At 54.5% G+C, this 23,402-nt stretch overlaps 1 protein-coding gene across 2 annotated transcripts; it reads right to left on the reverse strand.

The window, feature by feature from the left end:
• Positions 1-272: 272 nt before the first annotated feature.
• On the reverse strand, positions 273-14,737 carry PITX2 (paired like homeodomain 2). 2 transcript variants are annotated; one of them, XM_084263888.1, is made up of 6 exons: positions 14,595-14,737; positions 12,124-12,179; positions 11,774-11,911; positions 4,302-4,565; positions 3,335-3,540; positions 273-1,584 (listed from the first exon to the last, which is right to left on the reverse strand). In XM_084263888.1, exons 2-6 carry the CDS (start codon positions 12,167-12,169, stop codon positions 1,021-1,023), a joined length of 1,218 nt encoding a protein of 405 aa, XP_084120014.1. In that variant the 5' UTR covers positions 12,170-12,179; positions 14,595-14,737; the 3' UTR covers positions 273-1,020. The 2 variants fall into 2 exon arrangements, with proteins under 2 accessions (XP_084120014.1, XP_084120013.1); XM_084263887.1 differs by lacking the exons at positions 4,302-4,565; positions 11,774-11,911.
• Positions 14,738-23,402: the final 8,665 nt, after the last annotated feature.

Consider the following 23,402-nt stretch of genomic DNA (forward strand, 5'->3'; position numbering starts at 1 on the left):
GGGGGAATAAAGGGATCCTGCTGCTCGGAAGGCAGCATGTCCAAGCCCCGCGTTTCTCTCGCATGCAACGTTAACACGAGGGATTAATTTATATTTTTTAACGTGGAAAAAATTAAAAATAATAACCCCCCCAAACAAGCATTTATTTGTATTGCAATAAAAAGTACTGCCCTGTGTTTCCAGATAACGAGATCCAGTGTCAGCGATCAGTCCAGTTACCGCTGCGCAGCTTGGCTCAGTAAATAAAAATCCAGACAAATCTGTATGCTGTATATTTTACTCCCATGAAATAAAACACATTTTTTTTTCATGTTTGCTGAAAAGTAAAACAATAATATTGTACGAAATGTTATACACAGGGCATGTTTTACATTGCAATATCAGAAACATCATTGCATCCACCAGAGGTACTATTCTAAAACTGATATTCACACAATTTTTTTTTAATAATTATATGTTAGAAACATACAGTGTCGCATTTAGTATATACATTCCCTTGCTCGCAAGCGAAAAAATCCTAATCGCTTCTGTGTAACATGCTTTATTTTAAAGCCTAACCTTTTAAAAACACTGTTGTGATATTACTAACAACTGCTTTTATAAAATTAATTTGACATTTCGATATATATACATCCTTTCAGTCATTTTTATGTTAACAATGCTAAACTTAAAAAATAACAAGCTTATAGTAACATTAAAATGTCATATCATATCCAGTCAAACATTTGTCCATATATATATATATATATGTCCTTGTAACTGTTGAAATACTCTTAGTGAAAGAAAGATCTCCGAATCTGCAGGAGGCCCTTTGAAAACAAAGGAACTATCTTATTTCAGTGGTTTCCTCTTTTTTTTTTCCTCTCTCTTTTCCCCTCTCTCTCTCTTTTCCCCCTTCTCTCTCTGTCTGATTTTTCCTCCTTTCTCTTTCTCTCTAGTGCCCATTACTTTCTAGTGTAAGTCTCAGTCTCTGCGGGAAATGGGGAGGGATTCCCATGCAGTGTTTCCTACTCGGGTGTCTCACACGGGTCTGTCCACCGCGTACTGGCAAGCGCTCAGGTTGGAAGCGGGGTTCTGCACACTGGCATAGCCAAAACTGGAGTGCTGCTTGGCTTTAAGTCTCAGACTCGCCAAGCTCGAGTTACATGTGTCCCTATAAACATACGGAGGTGTTGGAGGAGCATAAGGACAGGCTGGCGTTGGCACTGCAGAATTCAGGGAGGGATTGCTCAAGTTGTTCAAGTTATTCAGGCTGTTGAGGCTGGAGCCAGGGACCCCGGTGACTGCAGAGGGTACCATGCTTGAAGACATACTCATGGAGGAGATGGAGTTTGGAGGGGAGAACATGCTCTGAGAAGACAGAGGGTTGACATTCATGGAGTTGAAGAAAGGAAAGCTTTTGGTGGAGAGGGAGGCGGAGGTCAGGCCCTTGGCTGCCCAGTTGTTGTACGAGTAGCCCGGGTACATGTCATCGTAGGGCTGCATGAGGCCGTTAAACTGTGGACCGAAGCCGTTTTTGCAAAGCTCGGCTTGCTGGTTCCTTTCTCTCTTTCTCCATTTGGCTCTGCGGTTCTTGAACCAAACCTTTGGAAACGGGGGGAGAGGGAGGGAGATGCGAGACGCCAGTTAGTCAGGACCCACCACCACCACCGCAGCCCTTTGAAAGCTCTCTGGACAGCAGCCGAGCGTGTCCGTATATACATATGTGTATATATAAGTGTGTACGTACATATGGTATATACATACACACACACACATATATATATGTTCGCCGCCTCCTCCTCTGCGGGGCCCCGCAGTGGGCCGGGGCAGCGATGTGCTGCCGGGGCCACCGAGCATCCCTGACCCCTCGTCCTCCGGGGTTTAGTAAGGCAGATCCGTAGCAGCGCCGTTCCCCACCACCATCCCACCTCCCCTGCATAATCTACAACGATTTAATTCGCGCCACGCAGGCCAGCGCTTCCGTCTTTTTCCTTTTTTTCCTCCCCCTTCCCTTCGCTTCTTTCTCTCCTCCCCACCTCTTTCCCTGGTTTATTCCGCACTGGAGCCATCCAGGGCAAATACAAAAGTGCAAAAGGGAGAGCAAAACGCCTGGAAACCCGCGGAATTTTAAGGCGATGTTTCCTATTACGGGGAAGGAGAAAGAAGCCAGCAACTAATAAATCGTTGCTTCAGTTTGTTAAAGCTGCAAGTTCGTCCTGCGCGAAAGCTTCCAGAGCCGAAAATCACTTTCTAAACAAACTTGTTCGACTGCTCTTCGGCGGAAAAAAAGGGGGAAGGGGGGGGGAGAAAAAAGGAAAAAAAAATCGCCATTTAACAACGTGTTAAATGAGATCTAAGAGACCCTCCCGGCAGACAATGGGGAAAACGTGCCCTTTCCCAATCCACATCTGGGTGTCTGACCCGTCGGGCAGCCGCCAGCAGCAACCTTACCGTGTGTATTGGAGCCGCCCCGGGGAGTTTGCAGGACAGACCCCCCCGCCTCCCCGGCCGAGCCGGGTAGGGGCCGCCCGGGCACCACAGGGACAGGCCCCGTCTGGCGGCACCGCGCCTTCCGAAACTAAGAATCTTCGCAAAAGCCGCGCCGCGACCGGCATCGCTTCGTGCTCCGGCAGCTGAGCTGCCCTGGCCTAGCACCGCTCCCCGATGTGGGACTGCCCCGGCCCCGCTCGCTGCAGTCCCCGGTTCTCACTTCCCCGCTGTCCTCAGGCAACCGCGGGGAAAGGATTTATGTAAGACTTCGGAAATCTGGGGTTTGAGCCCGTTCCGGGGCTTTTTTTTTTTTTTTTTTGGTGGGGTTTTTCTCCCCAGCACAGGGTTTGCACGCGAGCAGGATCCGGCCTCGGTATCTCTGCAGCGCCGTGATGGTCCCATAAATCTCAGAGGAGGGAAAGGGCGGAGAGAGACGCTCGTCGAATTGTGAAACCAAAAGAAAGAGAAAACGCAAGGAAGGGCACGTCGGGAGTGCCTCGGAGTAAAGTAAAAGCCCTTGTGTATTTTACATCTTTTTCTCATTAGAGGCAGCGCAGGTTGCAGCCTGTTCCGAGTTGTTTCCTTGGCTAATGTTTTCATTAGCGTTTCGATCAAAAGGAGCAGGACGCATTGCACGGCGAGGGCGAAACGTGCAGCAAACCGTATTCCGGGGAGAGAGAGAGAGATCCCAATCTGTCTCGCTTTGACAGAAATGTCCTGCTCTGCCCTTCTTTTGTGCAAAGGCTCTGAAGTTTGCATACAAACCGAAATCGAAAGCAGCTGCATTTCAGCTCTCCTTTCCCCCCTCTCCTCCACCCCCGACCCCCACTGCTCGGAGCCAGGGTGTAGTGTCGGGACTTACCCTAACCCTGGCCTCGGTGAGGTTGGTCCAGACGGCGATCTCCTCCCGGGTGGACATGTCCGGGTAGCGATTCCTCTGGAAGGTGGCCTCCAGCTCTTGCAGCTGCTGGCTGGTGAAGTGAGTCCGCTGCCGCCGCTGTCTCTTCTTCTTGGAGGGGTCCTCGGGCCCCGCATCCTCATTCTTGCTCTGCTGGCTCTTATCTTTCTCTGTAAGGGGTGGGGGGGACACAAAAAACAACAAGGCGGAAAACAAGAGCGCCTCAGTCTCTTCTTCAGCGGCCGCGGAAGGTTTTGTTCCCAGCGCCGCCGGATCCCGCTGCCTGCCCTTACCGCGGTTCGGCAGGGTAATGATTAACCCACCCGGCCTCCCGCCGCCACGGGCCCCTCCGCGCCCCGCGGGCACCCACGGGTGGGCTCCTCCCGGAGGAACAGCCATCGCCGGGGGAGTGGGACGAAGCCATTTCTTTGCCTGTCTAGGTGCAAGTTTTTCGCGTATCCGCGGCCGTATTGCTCTCCCATCTATTCACGTAGCCCGTACTATTTGCCTATCCGCGCCAGGATTATTCTCCTGCCTGTACCGTGATATTCCTCTGCCTGTATCCCAATTAGCCGCCCATCTGTACCCGCACCATTCGCCTACCTATGCCCGTATCTGTCTGTCCATTCTATCATTCTACTGACAGACGTAATAACACGTCTATTATTCGTCGATCTGTATCCGTATTATTCGCCCACCTCTATGCATATAATTCCCTCATCGATATACGCGTTACTCTCCCGCCGCTGTACGAGCCCCACTCGCCCGTCCTTACACATGTCATCGTCTTTCTATACGCCGAAACAGACACCGCACGCGAAAACTCTCCAGGAAACGGGTCTCGGCTCGGGTGCGGGGCGCTCCCGGGCAGAGGGGCGGCGGCGCATCGCGGGCCGCGGGGCGGGGGTCCCTGCCGCTCGCCCCCTCTTACCTGCGGCCTCGGGACTGGAGGTGTCGGAGATGGTGTGCACCTCCAGCCGGTGCTTGGCGGACTCCAGGGAGGAGCGCGCCTGCCCCGGCGCCAGCGCCGTCGCCATGGCCAGCGCGGGCTGGTGGTGGTGGTGGCAAGATGATGAAGAGGAGGAGGAGGAAGGTGAGGAGGAGCACAGCTTATTCCCGGCTCCCAGGCGCTCCAGGCTTAACGGGTCCTTCATGCAGTTCATCGGCAAAAGGACGCCAAAGTCTACGTGCGCGCCTGGGGGGTCGATAGGAGAAGGTGTGCGTGTGTCTGTAGGTGTCGGTACGTGTAGGAGGGTCAGCGCGGCGGCCCCTCCGCGGGCACGGAACAGCCGCTTTGCTCCGGGGGGTCAGGGCTGCTGTGCGGGGAGCCGCGTCGGGGCGGGCGGCGCTCGGCTAGCGCCCGGGCGGCACGGCGAGCCCAGGAGCCCCCGCCGCCCGGGGGGGTGCGGCGGCAGGCGAGCGGGCGAGTCCGGTCCTGCAATTGCCGTCACGGCGACACGGCTGCTCCCCGGCCGGCGGCCCCCGGCCCGCCGCCGGGCTCCGCGGGGCGGGGGCGGCGAGGCGCGGCGGCGCTCCGCGGGGCGCTCCTCTCCGCTGCCCGCGCATGGACCCGCGCCGCGGCCGGCCCCGCACCGCATCAGCTCAGCCGCTTCCCTCTTGGCCTGACATCTTAAACCGGCGGCGGCCTTCCCCGCGCCGGCACGTCACCCGCCCCCGCCCCGCCCCGCCCCCGCCCCGCCCCTCCGCCGCCCGCCGCGCCCCGCCCCCGCCCCCGCTCCGCCCCACGCCCCGCCCGCGCAGCCTTGCGCGGCCCGCACCGCCCCCCCTGCGCTCTCCGAGCATCGGGCGCATCCGCCCCCCAAAACCTCGCGTTTTCCGCCCAGTTTGCCCGGCGGGTGGTACCCGCGGCCGCAGAACCCGGCGTCCGCCGGCCGGCACACGCAGCGCCCCGTTGGGGGGGCTCCGGGTACGCCCGCTCGGCGCCCTTCCGCGCCGACCTCCGCCCTCGCGGACTTGCGGGATGAGGAGCGGAAAACTCGACACTGACAGAGGCGCTGCGGCAAGGGGGAAGAAAGCTGGTGAGCCCCAGCCCTGGTCCCCTCTTTACGAAGGGAACGGAAAACGAACGGGCGAGGGTTGCGGCCGGTTAGACGGCGGATCTGTGGCTGGCAACAGCAATAGTTGTAGAAACAGCTACAACAACGACAATTAAACACGAAAGACAGCAACAATAACGACCCCACTGCAGCACGGCTACGGAAAGCTTCACATCACACTCAAAGGAGTAAGGAAGAGGGTGTACTTCCCAGCCCCTGAGCACCTGTAAGCCCTGCGCTCGCCGGCTGTCTTGTCTCCCTCTGCCTGCACCGATGGCGCAGAAAACGGAGGAAAGATACCCTCGCTGGCACTGCCCCGACCCCTTCTTGCAGCCGGCTTTCCAACAGCGAGCCCCCAAGGAGGCTTTTTCACTCCAGATTTACATGTTATCCGAGCAGTTATCCTCAGGGATCGTTACGCCCTTTCGGCGGGGACCCGCAGGGACCTTCCAGCTTCCCGACGCGGCTCCTCGGGCAGCCCCCGAACCCGCGACCACGAAAGCTGTTTGCAGAATTTGGCCAAGCCCCTGGCCGGGCGCCGGCTCACAAATCTCTCGCACCTGATCAACCCCACCCCGAGATTTAGAGGGAGGTGGGGGGGGGGGCGGGAGCAGGATTTGGTTTCCCGGCCCGGGACAGTTGCAGTAGAGTGGCGGGTTTCGCTGTCCCGAGGTCCCCGTTCACGGGCCCGCTTATAGCGCCGAGGCGAGGCTGCTGTGCACCCGGGACTCGCAGGAAGAAGGAGGAGCGGGGCTGGTTCCAGTGGGTCTGACGCGGGGACAGGTTGCCCTCCCGTGTTGGTCAGGACCTCCCGGGGCAGAAGAGCCCTTCCCGATCCCTGCCTCTGCAGAGCCGGACCTCCCCCCAGGGACCCGTGGCCCTCTTAGGGATGGGGAGCCCGAGAGAAGCCAGACACGGAAAAGGCAGGTTGCGTCCCTATCCACAATTCCTCTGGGCGGTCACGGGCATCGACAAGTTACCGAAAGCTTCTCCTTTATGTGTCCCTCCACACACACATCCCAGAGCTCAAACTTTTCTGTATCCCGTTGCTTCTCCCTCCCACTTCCTCCCCCCCTCCGCCCCGCAAGGGTCCTTCTTCCTAGTCGCTGATGCTCCTTCGAGGTGCGTATCATCCCTCGCAATCTTACTTATCGCTAAATTATACATATTACTTTCGCAGTCTGTTAGTAAAGAAGGTTAAATTAATTTACATTCTGCTCATTATCTGGTGTTTAAATGACGTGTTTTTATCCCTGAGATTTGGCAAAGAATCTCTTTCCTCAGACCCCACAGCGTTTCGACGGAGACAATGCTCTTACATTTGTAGTGGATTTTAATCTGATAAGACTCTAATTTGCTTAAGTCTTTTAAATAGGGGGTTTAAAATGATTCTAGCCGTTTTCTTATTGAATTTCCTCTAATTCCCCCAAGATCATAAAGTATATGTGTAAAGTAAATATTTCCTCCCTTTGCACCGGCAGCAGATGACCTATAACTAAGTCAATATGAATCCAGCTCCATTCTGCACAATTTGTTTACCAATCATATCCCCGTTTCTTTTTATCTTCTCGCTACCTCCGTGGTCCTGCACCCAGAAATCCCCCCTAGCCTTTCCCCACAGCAGAACCGCGCCACGGCCGCGGAGTTGCCCCAGTAAGCCGGACGCCGCTTCGGCCTGGCTGCGAGGGGGACACTGGGGTGCGAGGCCGCTGCCCCTCTTCAGCCCCCGCGTAGGGGTTGTAACCGCCCTGGGGAGGGCGGAGATACGGTAGTATATTCAAAGGGCCATGCAGCCCTCTCGCAGATGACAAGCCCCCGCCCCTTTTTTAAAATGAATTTTTTTTTTTTTGTAATTTGGAGAATTGTGCCTTCTTCCGCCATGACTCGAAAAGTAAAGTCCCTCCCGGCTGCGCGGCGCAGAGCGCGTTTTACGCGCTTTATGCGCTTCGACGCCCGCCGGTGTCCTCCCTGCTGCTACCATCTCCGTCCCGGGACACTCGGCGAGGGCAGGCAGGTCTCGGCCCACTCCCCCCCAGGGAAGGGGGAGAGGAGGAGCGAGACTCGGTCACCGCGCGTCCCCCAGCCCCAGTTGGGACAGGACCGCACTCCCCCCGCCCTTCTTCACGTTCTCTAAAGCGGGACACAGTACCGGTCCGGGCCTCGGCAACCCAGAGCGGCATTTCCTTACATGCCTTTGATTAAAACTCCCCCCCACCCCGGACAGAAGGGGAGCTACCACGCAGCATTAGTTGTCATGGTGACCATAAATCACGTAAATCCAAAAATACCCACCTATAATCTGAGATGAAGTTTTTATTTCCCGAGTGAAATAATATTTTAAAAGCTGTCAGCCAACCGAAAAACAACCTAATTGTAGTCACCCAAGTAATGTTTTATCGGTAAAGGTTTCAATTAAAATGTCAGAAGTGTTTGGGACTTTTTTGGGTGTTGGGGTTCTTTTGTTGTTGTTGGTTTGGTTTGGGTTTTTTGGGTATTTTTTGTTTGTTTGTTTGTTTGTTTTTGGTTTTAAATCCTGGAAGCTCCCATACCCTTTCTGGTTCGGGTCCTGGACGGCTCACGCGTGACCCTACCTTCCGCGTCTGCTGCGCGGGGCTGCCATCCCAAGAAAAATACCTATTTGGAAGAATTCCCTCTTTCCCTTTCTCTCAGCGCTGCGGGATTCGCCGGGGACGCGCCCCTGCTAGGCTGGGGAACTGGGGCTGCTACCCACCTTGCATTTCCTTTTTACTTTTATTTTGTGGGCAGAATTTTTCGTGAGGGTTTTTTCGAGGGTGTTTTCCAACCAGCCGCTCCCGCCGGCGGAGCAGGCAGCCCGGGATCCCCGGTGCGGGAGGCGGGAGGGCCGGGAGCTGAGCGGCTCGGCTGGGGGTGCCAGGATGGGTGGCCAGACCTACTGCGGGTATTTATTTTCCCACTTTTCCTTTATCTCCTTAACGGGATCGTTGTTTCTAGGCGTAATACTCTCCTAAATGGATAAATTGGTTCTTATGTAGAGTCTCCAGCTAGTCCTGTTGTCTTTTACCTTTGGCTTGTTGTCTTTCGCCTATCTCGGATTACCGGGTATTCTCCTCGATGAAGAGCCATTAATTACCCATTCAGTCAATATTAGGAAGACTACAGAGCTTTTTACATAGGATTAAGAAAACATCAGATTGTTCCGTTAGTATATTCCTACTCACGAATAAGCTTTCGTTATACATTTAGTTTTCCCTGGAGTGAGGCTAACAACTGCTGCATATATTACTCTCAGACGACGACCGGTGTGTGTGTGTGTGTGTAAATTATATATTCGAAGCGTAATAAATAACTTTTAATTTGTGCTTGGCGGGAAGGGGCGCGCAGCTCCTCCGCCGCCTCGCAGGGGCAGCGCACCGGCGGAGTGCCTCAGGGGAGACCCCGGCTCCGCCGCCCGGGTCACAACTCCGGGTACAAATTTGGCCACGTTATGCGGCGGGGGGGAGGGAGGAAGAGGTGCCGCTCGGCTCTGCTCGGCGGCCCCGCGGTGGCAGCGACGCTCCGGCCGCCCCTGCTCCGGCTCCGCCTCGGCCCCCCCGCGCCCGCTCCCTCCCGCGGGGGCGGAGGCTGAGCGCCCACTTCGTCCCGGTGCTCAAAAAAGGCACCAGGGACCTTGGCTTTGCACGCTGCTGGTCTGGAAGGAAAGCTGAATCAGCGTTGGGTTTTTTTTTTTTTTTGTGTTGTTTTGGGTTTTTTTTTGTTTTTTCTTTTAAGAGATGTGAAGTTGCGGAATATTCAGAATAAAGATTTTTTTTTTTTAAGAGTTGAAACAATCGATTTGTGATGCGGAATGAATGTAATTTCAACGTTTTATGTTGGAGGCTGCTGTCTCAGCAATACACAGATTATCGATTACGGGAAAGAATTCCTTAAGTAGAATTCAGAGAGCTAACAAATTGTATATATTATATATATATATACATACACACACGCGCACATACTCACATGCACACACAAAAATATTTTAAGCATCCTCCCGCCCTGCATAAAAACTATTCGAATAAACCCACCAGCGGCCATTTACGCGTGCCATGGGCTGCCGAAGAGCGTGTTAAAGTTTTCTTAATTTTGTGGACACGGAAGCGATTTTTTCGTCTCTCTGGGTAAACATGACACCCGCCGGGCTGCGTTTGACACTCCAGGCTGCAATAATATTTTCATATTTTCCCATTTTCTTTTCCCCGGCGTGGCCACCGACCCGTCTCTTCCGCGATAACCTTGCCTCCCCGCTCCCCTTCCCCGCAGGAACCCCTAAGGGCGCCTGTGTCGTTTTGCACCGTCTCCTACTGAATTTCGTTTCCTCCTTTCACAGGAGCATCGATTCGACCGAACGTTCGCATTTTTTACTGTTATTACCAATGCTGCTGGTTCGCGATTATCCTCCGTGAGCCCACCGATGGTGCCTAACTCGCGAAATTTCCCGGCCGCCCTCGCAATTTGTGAACCTGAACTCTGACGGAGGGGGTCCCAAATAACCCCTGCTCCACTTCCCCGCCTCCCACCCAGCCCTCACCCCAGCCCAGACTTTTTGCGAGGTGAATCACATTAAAGCACAGAGTCCCGACGGTCAGGTTTAGACAAAAATCACCGAGCACCGCGCGATTAAAAGCAGATCAACGCCAACACCCCTAACAAAACCCGCCTGAATCACGAGAGAACCCCCGTGATTTCTACGATTTGCGGTGAGTCGCCCGAGCAGCTCAGGGTGTCTCAGGACTTGCCGTTATCCGTCGCTCAAAGGCAGGGACTGGGGCTGCAGGCAGGGACCATCCCCGCGTCTGCAGGGATATACCCGCATCCGTGGCGGTTCCGCGCTTCCCTCCTCCGTAAGTGGGAAGGTTTTAATGGCCAGGCAACCCCGCGTTGCCTCTTCGGCTCAGCCTTATATTTTAATTAACGGCATTAAAGGTGTTTAGATAGCAATTTCCCCTGCAGCCCGACGGGTAAAAAACAGACCGGCTGATACGGTAACGAGGCAGGAAATTTTGCGTGTACTACAATAATCCGGGTTCATAATTGATGGTTAAGAAAATAACCATTTGTTTCTGGGCAGAGGAAGCAAAAGTTACCGTGTCAGGGAGCATATGTGGATATTACTTTTATAAATACTTAGTCGAATCAAGCTGGCGTGGAAGGGCTCATAAATTTATTATATCAGAAAGGTCCCCACTTTCCCATTAGATCGTGCTAAGGGCTTTGATTAAGACCACCTGTTCGTCGGGAGGAAAGGGAAGGGGAGGGTAAAAAGGCCTTTCTTATTTGCAAACCATATATAAAGCAATGTCACCCTTCCTTTCCACATTATTTAACACTTATTACTGGGCCGAGGGAAAAAGTGCCAGACCCTGGTAAAGCCGATTTGCGCACAATTTAATATCATGTATGTTTCCGGGATTAAAAATTATCGGCTAGTAATACCTTCGCGTTTGGAATTACCCCGGATTTTGCTCGCTAACCTTCCTTTGGCCTAAGAGTTTCTTCTTCTAGGGGTTTTGATGTCCAGCTAGCAAATGCTGCTTAAAGTCTCCGGGGGAGGGTGGACTCGGGAAGGGGACGTGGCTCCTCCTGAAATCGCTGGATGTTATTTGACAAATAGGGAGCTGTTTGGCCAAACAGGGTTAATACAGTATTCTTACAAGGAAGTGTTTAACCACGAGACCAGGAATACGTGCATTATTAATTCAGTCTAGTTTCCTGTATTATTAATTCAGGTTAATATATTTTATTTAAACAAAATTACGTTTATCTTGGATTAAACCGTCTCTCGAAATACAGAGCGCTTGTTTTCTTCTTTGTAATATGTTTGCATTGCTGTTTTTCTTTACCACCCGTCGGGCTCGCCTACCAGACCCCTGAAGCGGGCAGGGGAAGAGAAGGCAGGGGCTCGCTCTGCCTGCAGACGGGGCGCTGCGGGGGTGCCTGCTTCTGGAGGCAGGCGAGGGCTGGCCCCTTGTTTACGGACGCGAGAGGTCAAAAAAATACCAAATAAGGATAAATACGAGCGCGACGCTGCGGGTATCAGAAAGGCGCCCTGACAGCTATGCTTTGTTTTTTGGGGGGGGAAGGTGGGAGAAGGGGAGAGGCAGGGGCGCGCTGGCGGCGCGGGGTGCCCGTGCACCCCACGTTCCATTTCCCCGCGGTCGCGCATCTTCAGGCGCAAGTGGCGCCCCGGCGCAAAGCCGCGCCGCGCCGCGCAGCCGGCGGGCAGCAGGGGGCGCCCTGGCGCCGCGCAGGCGGGCCCGGCGCGGAGCTCCTGCCAGCCGCCCCGGCAGCGCGGCCCGCGGAGGGGCGCGTAGGGGCCGCCGCTTACCATTGGCGCTGGGGGGCGGCCGCCCGAAGAGCTTGCTGCCGGCGGGCTCCTTGCGGCCCTCCGGCGCCTCGCTGAGCTCCCCCTTTTTGATGTCCGCCTCCTTGGAGAAAAGACACTCGACGGCGGCGGGCTGCACCCCTGGGGACGGGGACACGGGGTGGAGGAAGGACACACGACAGGGGAGAGGCGGTCAGCCCCCGCTGCTGCGTACCCCAACCCTTCCCCCCAACCTTTCCTCCCGCGGAGACGGTGTCGCTTCCTGGGGGCCGCCCTGCCTGCCTCCGCACCCGCGCATCGCGCCGCAGCGGGGCCGCTGTGCCGCCGGCTCGGCGGGAGATAGTTTCTCTTACCTAGCTGAACACAGGCGGAGACAAGTTTGCGGCAGTTGGACTCCATTACCCGCTATCTGCAAAAGATGAAGGCATCGGAGTTTTAAAAGAATTATTTTGGGAGTGAAAAGTATATGCAAAAAAGAAACCCAGCCGCCCGCCAGCCGCGTCCTAACGATGCCGACGGGACCCCCACCTTTTCCCGGCAGTGGTGGGCACGGTGCCCATTCTCCCCGCCTCAAGCTCGGGTCCTACCCGAGTCACACCACACTATAGGTGCAAACTTCCGTGGCGGTTTCCCACTCCGTCGGACCGCTCGGCCTTCCTTCCACCCCTCGTTTTTTGGGGAGGTGAAAGAGGATATCCGAATATCGCGGCCGTGCTCTGCCCCGGGACACCCCGACCGCCGTCCCATGGGGTGCCGTGGGGCGGTGGGTACCAGCAGCTGGGTCCCCTGCGCGGCGGGAGATGCGCGGTCGCGGCTGCGCCCGCCGAAGCCCTGCTCCCCGGCTGCGCCTCCGCGCTCCCGGGCCGCCGTCGGTGCCTCCCCCGGTCTGAGAGGTTGGGCAGTAAAATCACAGGATTAGTGCCTGATTGAGATGTCTGTTCGTGAGATATTACAAAATTCATTATCACAGCTCTCTACTAACTCGATATGAAGTAACACAGATGGGATTTTATTAGTCCAGGCTTCAAATGTTTACTTATGATAATTTCGGGGGAAATTTGCATGTCACCATCATTTCAGTAATCTTTCTTCTTCTTCTTCGCTTCTTTTTTAATGTCTGAACCGGGTGGTGCTTAGAAATGCGGCAGCCTGGAGCCGAGGCACGTTTGGGATGAGCAGCGCCAGCCGCCAGCGCCTGCCGTGCCGGGCTCCGCCGGCCTCGGTCCCGCCGCGGGACAAGCGGGATGGGACAGGGGAGAAAGGGGAGGAAAGGGAATAAAGAAGGGGGGGAAAAAAAGGAAGAAAAAGAAAAAGAAAAAAAAGGGGGGGAAACAACGGGGGGGGGGGGGGGGGGGAGTGGGAAGATGCGGTTATCGGGACTCCTCCGGGTCGCGTTTTTACAAGGCGGTTTCTATTCAAAGCCGAAGGACGCCAGGGAGAAACTCCACTCCCTCCAGCAGCAGGGCCTAGCACAGGAGCTGTGCCTAAATTAATCGGGAAGGCGATTAAGAGAACCTTAATTCTTCACCGATGGTCCTTAAATCGGGACACGTATCTCCGTCAAGATTAGTCCTGCATGACAAATTCAGCTGCCCTCCCCCGCCGCCTGCCTCGATGGCTGATTTATCTCAAGAGTGGAGACACACAGCTCCCCCCACGCACACGCACCGCCACCGAGGGGAAGTTTTCCTCCCTCCTGAATAGCCGGTGTCCTCGGAGAAAAGTGCCTTTCCCAGACGGATTATCGCTCCTTCCTCTCTCTCAGTTGCTCTTACTGCTCCTTCCTTTTCTCCTCACCGTCTCTTTTAATTTTTGTCGCAAACCACATCGCAGCGAAGGGCCAAGGGGAGCGAGAAGCTTTTCCCCACCCCCATTGTCTACGGCCCGGCGATTCGAATGAAAGCAACTCCACTTGCTTTTCCATTTCCATGCGCTGCCCGGCTCCCAATTAAATACCTCAGCACCTCTGTGCGCTCACAGCCCCGGCAATCGCACCAGCCGTGCGAGCTTGCCCTTTCTCGGCGCCTTGCTGGGCCCGCTCCGCTTAGGAGCAACCTGCTAGGAGCACTCCGGCTGTAACGACTGCAAGGCACCGACAAGAAAGCGGTGTCACACGGGAATTTCCCCCCCCCTTGTTGGTATCTATCGTTATTCTTTCGGGGGGAAAAAAAGCCCCCAAAATCAAACGAAAACAAAACCCCTCAAAACCCCCCAAAAAACACAACCCCAAAAGAAATAGAGTTCCCGGACGAATACCTCCGCAAAGCCCGGAATAGTGGGGTGGGAGGGTTTTTGTTGGAGGCCCGAGACCGCTGCCTATGGCTCTCGAACGAAAACGGGGGGCTCTATGCGGGGCCTACCCCTCCGCAGGGACAGACGGGCCCCGCCGCTCCCTCGCGGGTGGTGCCGAGGATTCCGGCCGCAGAGCCCGCAGCCGGCGGGGCAGACCTCCCGCTCGCCTACCCGCCCGATTTTCTGCTGCCCCGAGCCGGCGACTCTCCCGTCCCCCGCCCGGGTTCCTGGATCCGCGGCGGGAAGGCGCTGCCTGCGCGGCCCCTCCGCAGGGTCGAGCGCAGTGGCGCCGGTTCTCCGGCGCCCGCCCCGCCGAGGGGAGGCCGATGCCGGCACGGCGGGGAAACGGGACGGGGGGCAGCGCTCAGTCCCCACGCCGCCAGCCCTTCGGGACGGGCCGCAGCCGCCCGGGAAGACATCAGCAATTCCACTCCGCAGCACCCAGCCACCCGCACAGAGACGGGACCGGCCGGGTCCGTAGCCCCCCTCCCGCGTCCCGCCGACAGCCCCCGAGACCTCCCACCCCACTCACCGGGGCCGGCTCTGCTGTCCGCCCCGCTACTCGCGCTGCTGGTGCTGGTACCGGTACTGCCGGGGGCGGCGGGGCCGCGCCGGGCTCCTGCGCTGGCTGCGGGGCCGCGGAGCCGCCGCCGCCGCTGGCTCCCTCCTTCCCCGGCCCTCCCGCGCCCCCGCCCCGCCCCGCCCGCCTCCCCGGGCCCTGACGTCACACAGACTCCACCGAACGCTCCCCGCCGCCGCCGCGGGGCCGGGCCGGGCCGGGTCGGGGCGGGCGGCTGCGCGGCGCTCCGCGGGCACGGGCGCAGCGGCGGCGGTCCCCGGCCGCGGAGGGGGCAGGGGACAGGAGGAAGGACAAAAGGCGGCGGAGGCGCTAGGTAGCCAGAGGAGAATCGAGGTGAGCGAGGACGGCCGCGGCCCCTCCGCGCCCGCGCAGAGAGCGGCCCGCCCCGCCCGGAGAGGGACAATAATTGCGGCCAAAGTTTCCGGGGTGGCCCAGGGCGGCTGTCCTTGCGCCAGTTGTGAAGAGGGATCGCCAGCCCCTTCTGAGAGGTCTCGGTTTCTTTTTTAAACCCACTTTTCTTTTTTTTTTTTTTTCCTTTTTGTTGGGTGGTTGGTTTTTTGGTTTGTTTGTTTGCGTTTTACTTTTTCTATAATTTTCTTAAATCCCGGGGGGTCCTGCTCGTGCTCGTATCGCTAGCGCAGAGCCGCGGTAGCCGAGATCCCGCCGCTCGCCTCTGTTACTCCCTCTTCATCGTTTGCGGACGACAGCGAGAAAACACTAAGCACAGACGGCAAAGCCCTCTCCCCTTTCCCCCCGAACGGCACCGAGTTGGCGCCAGGAGGAAATTAATTTTCGATTTTGCGATGTTTTCCGTGTGTAAGAAAATAACGAAGTCCGGTATCTCTATTTAGACCAAACTAAACCCACCGCTTTTTCTCGCAGCTTTTCCGCGGCTTTGTTTATAGAGAGACCACGCGAAAATAAAACAGGCGCTTTCTTAACTCGGAGGCTGCACCTGATCTGTTTGTGGCTATTTTAAAATTGTTTCAGCCTAGAGTGAATTTTAGTTGTTTACAGGCGCGGGCAGGGGGCAAGGCAATTATTGCCTGAGGGGGAAAGCGAACCCAGTCCAAGTTTTCAGCGGGTCGTTTTTTCGGCGGCTCCCGGGAAAGCCCAGACGCGTTCGGCAGCACCGCCGCTTCCCGGCGGGCGCAGAAAAGCCCCTTGAACGCCACGCCGGGCGGAGCGCCTTGTTTCCTCACGCAAGAAATGAAATTGCGCGTGTTTTCATAGGGAGAAATAAATTAATTGTGTCCTGTGGCTACCTGTGTTTCTGTCCTTGGGAGCGCTCTGCCAGGTGAAATCCAGTCTCCCCGCGCATCCGAAGAAGTAGCGAGAGCAAGAAGGGCTCCCAGCTCCCACCTCCCACTTGTGTTTCCCCAGTAAAAGCCAACTGCTCGAGCCGGTGCGCATCTTCCCCGCATCCCCCAGCCCCGTTGTGTTTTGGACAGTGAAGGCAAGGCTGGTTGCGGCGCCCGCGTTGGCAGCGCGGCCGCGGAGGGAGCGGGGCCGCCCGCCTCCGCGCCGGACGGCAGCGGGCTCCGGCCGCCTCGGAGCCGGAGCGGCTGAAGTGAGCAGCTGGTGAGAAATGCAAATGGCTTCTGGAGAAACATAAGAAACAGGGTGATTTTCATTCCCTCCTCGAGTGTGTGGAAGTAGCTGGACATACGTTTCACGCTCCTAATCCTTCTTTTACATTTTTAGTCATACTCCTATTAAACAACTAATTAATGCCCAGAATCACTAGGGAATACATTAGACATGCTGCCGTGGAAGATGGGTTCCAGGGTGTCTGGAAACTATGGAGCCGACTTAATACGCGGATTTCATTTTTTTTCCCCCCCTTCTGTCAAAGCAATAAATGTAATAATAGATTTCAAGGCGAGCAAAGGCCGAGGCGGCTGTATTTATAGTCTGGCTCCCCCCTCCCGCCAGCGCAGTGTGACAACAGCTTTAAAAACCCCGACGAGCCCAAGGAGCCTCTCCTCGGAGCGGCTGCGGGCTCGTAGCTGGCGCCCGGCACCCGTGGCCCGGCTGGGGCGTGAGTAGCCGGGCTGCAAGCCCTCCGTCCCGAGCCCCCGGCAGGCACGCCGCCTTTCCGAAAGGCGCGGAACGAGGGACGGGGTTATTCCTCGCCCCGACAGGCGGAAAATCTGTTTTCATAAATGCCTATCGCCACTATCCGTTTGCAGGCACCTGGCGCAGCCAGCGGTGCTCCCGACGGCGGCGGGACCCGCGGAGCTTCTCTCGGGTGATCCTGGGTTTCAGCGCGGGCGAGCCGAAGGAGGACCCAGGCTGCTTCCCCGCTGCCGACCGGGGACGCTGCTGCCCAGGGACGGGGGGCGCGGGGAGGGGGGTGTGTGGTGGTGGGGGTGGGGGGGAGAATAAAAGAAAAACAGCCAACAAGAGCAAAGAGGCAAAAGCGCGTGTAGCGGGGGCTAAAACCAGAGCCGCGTGTCAGGCTTCCCTCGGCTCTTGCACCGGCCGCCAGCGCTGCGGGACCGGCGGCAAAGGGGGGTTATCCTCGAAAGTGTGAGATGGGGCAATTCACGGCCATTTACTTTCTTCATGCCCGGATTATGATCTCAGCCCTCGCAAGCAATCCCTCAAGTCTCTCCCCAGCCTCTCCTCCCACCTCTCTGAGCTTCTTATCTGACAGCAAACGAGTATGTAAATACCTATAGCTGGCTATGTTTAACACACTCAAACAGTATTGATTTGTTGGGCTGCTCGAATATTTTCTTCCTGTCCAGATCTGGTTTCAAAATTGCTCATTCAGACGGTTCGTCCCGATGCTACAATACAATAATTGTTAAAAATTTAAGCATTTCAAATGGACTCGTTGATTTGCATATAAATTAAAATGACTATGCCTCTCGTATCCTAATGTTTTATAATCATTTCGAAATTAGCGCTTAACCACTTGAGCTAAAAGAATATATAAATGTCTGTATTGACTCACTAATGAATTACCTAATTAAAACGTCCCGAGGACGTCGGTCGTTAGGAAGATTGTTAAACCGGGGCACGTTAGGGGTAAGGATGACGGTGCGAACCGGAGCGAGGCAACCTCTGTTAACACAGAGTAATCTAAGCTTCACGCAGTGACTCCCGTATTTATTTTCCTTTGCTTTGATCCCTTACCCTTCTTCTATTAATTTTTCTTTTTTTTTTCCCTTCACATCGCCCCCCCCCCCCTTTTTTTTTTAAAGGTGGGAAAGCGAAGAGGAAGCGCAAACATCCCCCAGGTTGCTCCGAGCCGGTAGCCGCTACTCGGGCGGGTGGGAGGGCGGGATGCCATCGGCCGGGGCTGCTCTCGCTTCGCACCTTCCCGGCAGCGACCGGCTGCTGGGAGCGGGGAAGCGCAGCCAGGGCTGGCGGGGCCCGTCCTGCGATAGAGATGCTTACTGGGCACTTACCTTCGTCATGAGACTAGGGATGAAAAGGTAGCTCTTCCTAGGAGAGGCAATGCAAAGGAATGAGAGTTCAGGAGGAAAAAAAAAAGAAAAGAAAAAAAAAAAAAAGACCGTCGGTGCGAAAATCTGTAGCCTCGGGGGCTAGCCAGCAACCCCTTTCATTTCAAGCACTTATTGATTTGCTGTTGTCATCTTTGGCGACGCAGAAGGACACTTGAAAGAATTTCTGATGGGGCTCTGATCTGAGAAACGAGGTGACCTGACCGGGCTCTCACCAAATTCTTAATTACCACATCAACTGCCTTAAAAATAAAAAAGGAAGGAGGGGGAGTAGGAAAAAAAGTAGGGGGGGGGGGGGAAATCTTTGACAGCAAGAGTTTGCTTATCCGAACTTTTTTAACCACTCAGAAACTCCTCTTGTCTTCTGCTCCCACCGCTGCAATCGCAGCTCTGTAATCAGACACCCTCCCCCCACCCCTCCCCAGCCTCTGCTCCCTGCAGCCCCAAGCTCCCGGTCCACCGGCGCAGAGACCCGGCGAGCCCGCGGGCGCGGAGCTGCCGCGGGGCGCTGCGGAGGGACCCGGCGCTGTGAAGCCCTGCTCCCGCCTCCGGCCAAGGCTGAGCACATACCCCCACCCCTTCCTACCCACCTCCCCTTGCTTCTTCACCCGGACCGAGGGCAGGTCTGGGGAGCAGCCTTCGGGGGCAGAGGAGGTGAGCCTGGGAAGGGAATTGAAAAAGAAAACATTTCAAACGCAGCAGATTGCAGAGGAGATGGGGAGAGGGGTCAGGACGAGGTGTGCGTGTGCGTGTTACACTTCACCAAACATACAAGCCCGTGACTCGTCTGCAGCCAGCTGTTTGAGTGTCATCAAAACTAGATGTACACACTCTGAGCAGGGGAGCCGAAAGGAAATTTCATTTGAGGAAATCATCACGAAAAACCTATTGTCGAAGGCACTGTCAGGCAAATAGTGTTTGGCGTTTTTTGTACACAGGCGTACAATGCTGAGCGATGCTCTTGGCTGAAGAGAAATATGCTGCCTTTGTCCCACACGGTGCATACACTCATGCACAGTCCTTCCCACTCTTGCTGCTGTTTCTTCAGGACAAAGCAAACCATTCTTCACGGGCTTCCTCCCCCCCACCCCCCGCCTCACTCGTCGCCCCCCCACCCCGCCCCCCCCCACTCCCCTTTATGTGAGGTTACTCTTTATTTTGGTGTCAGAAATCTGAGGGACGGGATTAGCACCTTTTGTGGCATCTCTGATTCCGTCCGCCTCGCAGCAGCAGCCGGACCCAGGCTGCAAACGCTCTTCAGGCTATTGGGTAGGGTTTTGTACTCGTTAGCTGTGAAGGGGCACTGTCTTTCCTGAGCAAATGCCAGTCGCACAAGTTCATACCTCCCCCTCGCGAGGGGCTAATGATGCCCCCGTTTGCGTGAGCCACACCTCTCCCATTTCCAGCGGCTTGGTTGCTCAGCTACGGCGACCAGGGCTGTCTGCTTATACCCCAATTTTATACTCTTTGTTGAGCCTCACCTTCTCGAAGTCTGGTATGTAGGGTGGCAACACTTATCGATAAGGATTAGATGGCCTAGCATTCGTTTTCAAGCCTCATTGTACAGCTTCAGTCACTTGTGACAGGACTTTTCAGCCCATAGCTTGCTCATATCCCATGTCCAGCACTGTATACTTAATGCGTCTATCTTCTCCCTACGTGCCTGACGCTTTGCAACATTGTCACTGGACTTCCTTCTCAGCCGTGTCATGTTGTAGCAAAGGGAATGAATGAATGAAACTGTCCCTTGTTATCTTGCTGGAGCTGGATTCAAATTTGGGGGATTTGGGAGCTTAGCAGAGAAACCCTAGAAGGGGTGCCACTTGGGGTTTTTTTGATGTGCCTTTCTATGGTGCTTTGAACACCTTTTTGAAAGCTTAAGGAAACCCAGGATCTCTGTGTAGTTGCATAACTCGTTTTCATCCTTACTGGGTAAAATTAGACCTTCTGGAAAGTGCTGCAGGTGTAGGCTGAAGGGGATGTCACATTTTTCAAAAAGCAGGTACAGCACGACAGTGCTGTCGAGCATCTCAGCCTCTCCACTGCTCTCGCCTGGAAAGCAGGCAAGTGTCACACCTCCTGTCCATTCTGGCACGGAGGGACCCATCCCTCATGCTGTGAGTACCGGCAGTGTTTGTGCTCAACCTCTTCAGGGAGCCTCTGTCATGCTCGTCAAGTGACTGCTTCTCCTGTGTCTCACCTGTCTCTGTAGCTGCCAGTCCATCCCTCAGGAGACAAAATGTTCTGCCTGAAGTGTTCACACGTGGTCCCCTGCTGCGGCCTTTGAATGTTTCTGCAGGAGAGGGGGGGGAAAATGATGCTGGAATGACCATGTGTTGTCTACATATTGTGGGTTCATTACTAAAAAGAGCTTACCTATTCTTTCTTTCTTGGACATGAAGTAATTATGAAAAGGCTTATTGAGGAAGATGAGATAAATGCTTAGGCTTTGCTTGTTTTACACATTTTTGTGCTCATTTGACATGATGACCTGCAATTGATCTGTACATGGGTTTTGGTATCTTAGTTGAACTACACATGGCTGTGGCTGAAAAGGTAGATGTGCATAGTAAGTATCCACCTCTGTCTCATCTTGCATCATTCCTCACAGCAAACCATTTTTAACTCTTTCTGCTTTCTCTGGGTGCCTGCCTTTTCCTGCAGCACCTTGGGGCACCTGCCTTCTTTCACCATGGAGCCTCCAGAGTGCACCTCCCACCCTGTGGCTGCCAGGATTTTTGGGGTAAAATGTTTTGGGAAGGGATGCTGTGTGTACTTTGAAGTTTCGGGACGAGGGCCCTGTGTTGGACTTGATGATCCTTATGAGTCCCTTCCAATTCAGCATAGCCTGTGGTTCTATGATTTTGCAGTACAACAATCAGGTTTTGGCACATGGCAGGGTTGTCCCACCACTGGGCATTTGGAGCTGGCTGGAACTGGCTATGACTGGTCTGGGGTGGCTACCACACCAGCAGGCCCATCAGCACCACTGTGCCGCTTTGCCTGTACCTGGGACACGTATAAAACCCACCCAGGAGTGCGAGGTGTTGCAAATCCCTGTCTCTGTTGCTGGCAGCATGGGGGGGAAGGAGGGGAAAATCCTGCCCACCCCCAGGAGACCCCACTCCTGGGATGATGGGGAAACCTGTTGCTGCTGTCCTCTATGGCAGGGAGAGATGGGATGTGGCCAGTGTCAAGACAGGTTTCAAGTGCTCAAGGAGCCATCTGAAAGTGAGGGAGACCAAGCTTTCAAAGCAGCTCGGCTGCTTAACTGGGATGGCCAAGAAAGCCTTATCTCTGTGAGGGAAGGCCCTGGCTCCAATACCCCTGCCCCACAGGGAAGGCATCGCCTCCCCAGTGCCAGCCCCTCGGCCACAGTCTTTCCAATCCAAAGCAGCTCCTGGGCAGTTGTGACAGCCGGTCAGGTCATGTCCCAACCCTCCTCACAACACTTTGGAAAGGTTAAAGTATTAAATGGCATTTGAGGAAATCGCTCGAGGAAGGGCAAAGGCGGCGGCACCCAGCGGGTCGTTCTTTGTCTGGGAGTGCGGCCAAGCTCTCTTACTCACTGTAATACACCGTGTCAAAGAGCTGGCTCCTTATTAGACACTGCTTTTAAAAAGTGTTTCACTTGGAAACGTAGTGGGAAATTTTCTTCACCAGTTGAGGGCTGCTTCCCTACTTTATTTTTTTCCCTTGTGTTTCTTTAATATGAAGCTGTTCTGACATCCTTCATCAGGAAAAATGTTGAATGCTTTTAGAAAAACCTTTGTTCTGATGAAATTTATGATGTGATCTGCTATTGAAATTTATGGTTAGCTTAATAGGATAAATTATATAAAATGGCTCTCGACAATATCGTGGCAATCACATAAAGCCACAGTTTCAGGCATGTTTCAGCTTATCAAAAAGTGTTTGGAAACAAAAGGTGGGTGTAATAAAATGCAGATTAGAGTTGGAAAGATCACCAGGCTAAAACCCAACAAAACTGAAATACAGGTTTAAAGCAGCATCCTCATTTCCCCCAGGCAGAAGAGGCACTGACTTTGAGGTCAGGTGTGAAGATGTCCTTAGTGTTTCAGAAAAGTGTTCAGTGTGTTCAACCCACTAGACAAGAGTGGAGGAGAGCTCGTAGGAGAGAAGAATGAGCAGTAGACAAGAATAGAGGAGACCTCATAAGCAAGTTCCATTTTTCTACTTTCAGCAGCCTTACTTCCCAGGAGCACAGTGTTCCTGCTGGCTCTGACGGCATTGTACCACCCTGCTGAGCACAGGCACAGTTTGGTGCAGCAAGGAGCAGAGTCCTTTCCAAGCACTGTTGCTGATGACAGCATACCATGTAAACCAGTTCTCCATTCAGCTGTGCCATCAACCCCAACTAGCCGTGCTCTGTGAACTATCATGGAAGGCGTGTTTTTGGAGTTGCTCACAGTAACCTCAGCCATAGATCTCACAACTGAACTCTTTCCACACCAGCATATCTCACTTTTTCCGTCTGCTTTATACTGGCCTTATTTTGCAGGCTTTTACCATCCTGGGCAGGGATTATTCATGCCATCATTTCTGTGGATAAGAGCCATGCTACCTTCCTTTGCTTAGCATCATGCTATTTAAATGAATGTACTTCCCATGTACCCTTCTGGGAGGACAGAAAGAAGCCTTTTAAATTTGGCAGACAAAAGTTGCTGGAGAAGGGAGGAGAGATTTCTGCAACTGAGTTCTCTGTTTCTGCCTTCTACCAAGCAGCTATAACTGATTCTGGTTATTGTTTTCCCTTCTGATTTTTGAGACCAAACATTTCCACACAGCCCACTTGTCTTTCATTTCTTTTCCCTTTTTGCCTCAGAGCACTGGGAACACAAGGGGCGGCGAACACTTTTCGACAGCCACCTTGCCATGGAACGAAAGCCCCAATTAAAACAGGGAGGCTCAGAAAATACTGTGTTATGAAAACAGCCAGGAAGTTATTTCTGTCTCTTTTCAAATTTTAAAAGCTACTGAACATACCTGTGATTATAAGTGAGCTGTAGGTCAACAAAAATGGCTGTTAGTGCTTTCATTATAATCTCAATTGTTGGGAGTTTACATAGCACAAACATTTGCTTTGTGGTGAAAGTAGAGCATGTAAGCCTTTTGATCTGCAAGCAGTGAAAAAAACCCCACCACTTTTTTTGCTTTGTTTTCATTCCTCCAAACACACTTTACAAACTGGGTTACAGCAGGAGCTATCTGATGTTTGAGCTATAAAACATGGTATGAATATAGATGACATTGGCCACTCCCA

This window comes from Gallinula chloropus, assembly GCF_964237585.1.
Source record: "Gallinula chloropus genome assembly, chromosome: 4".
NCBI classification, from domain to species: Eukaryota; Metazoa; Chordata; class Aves; order Gruiformes; family Rallidae; genus Gallinula; species Gallinula chloropus.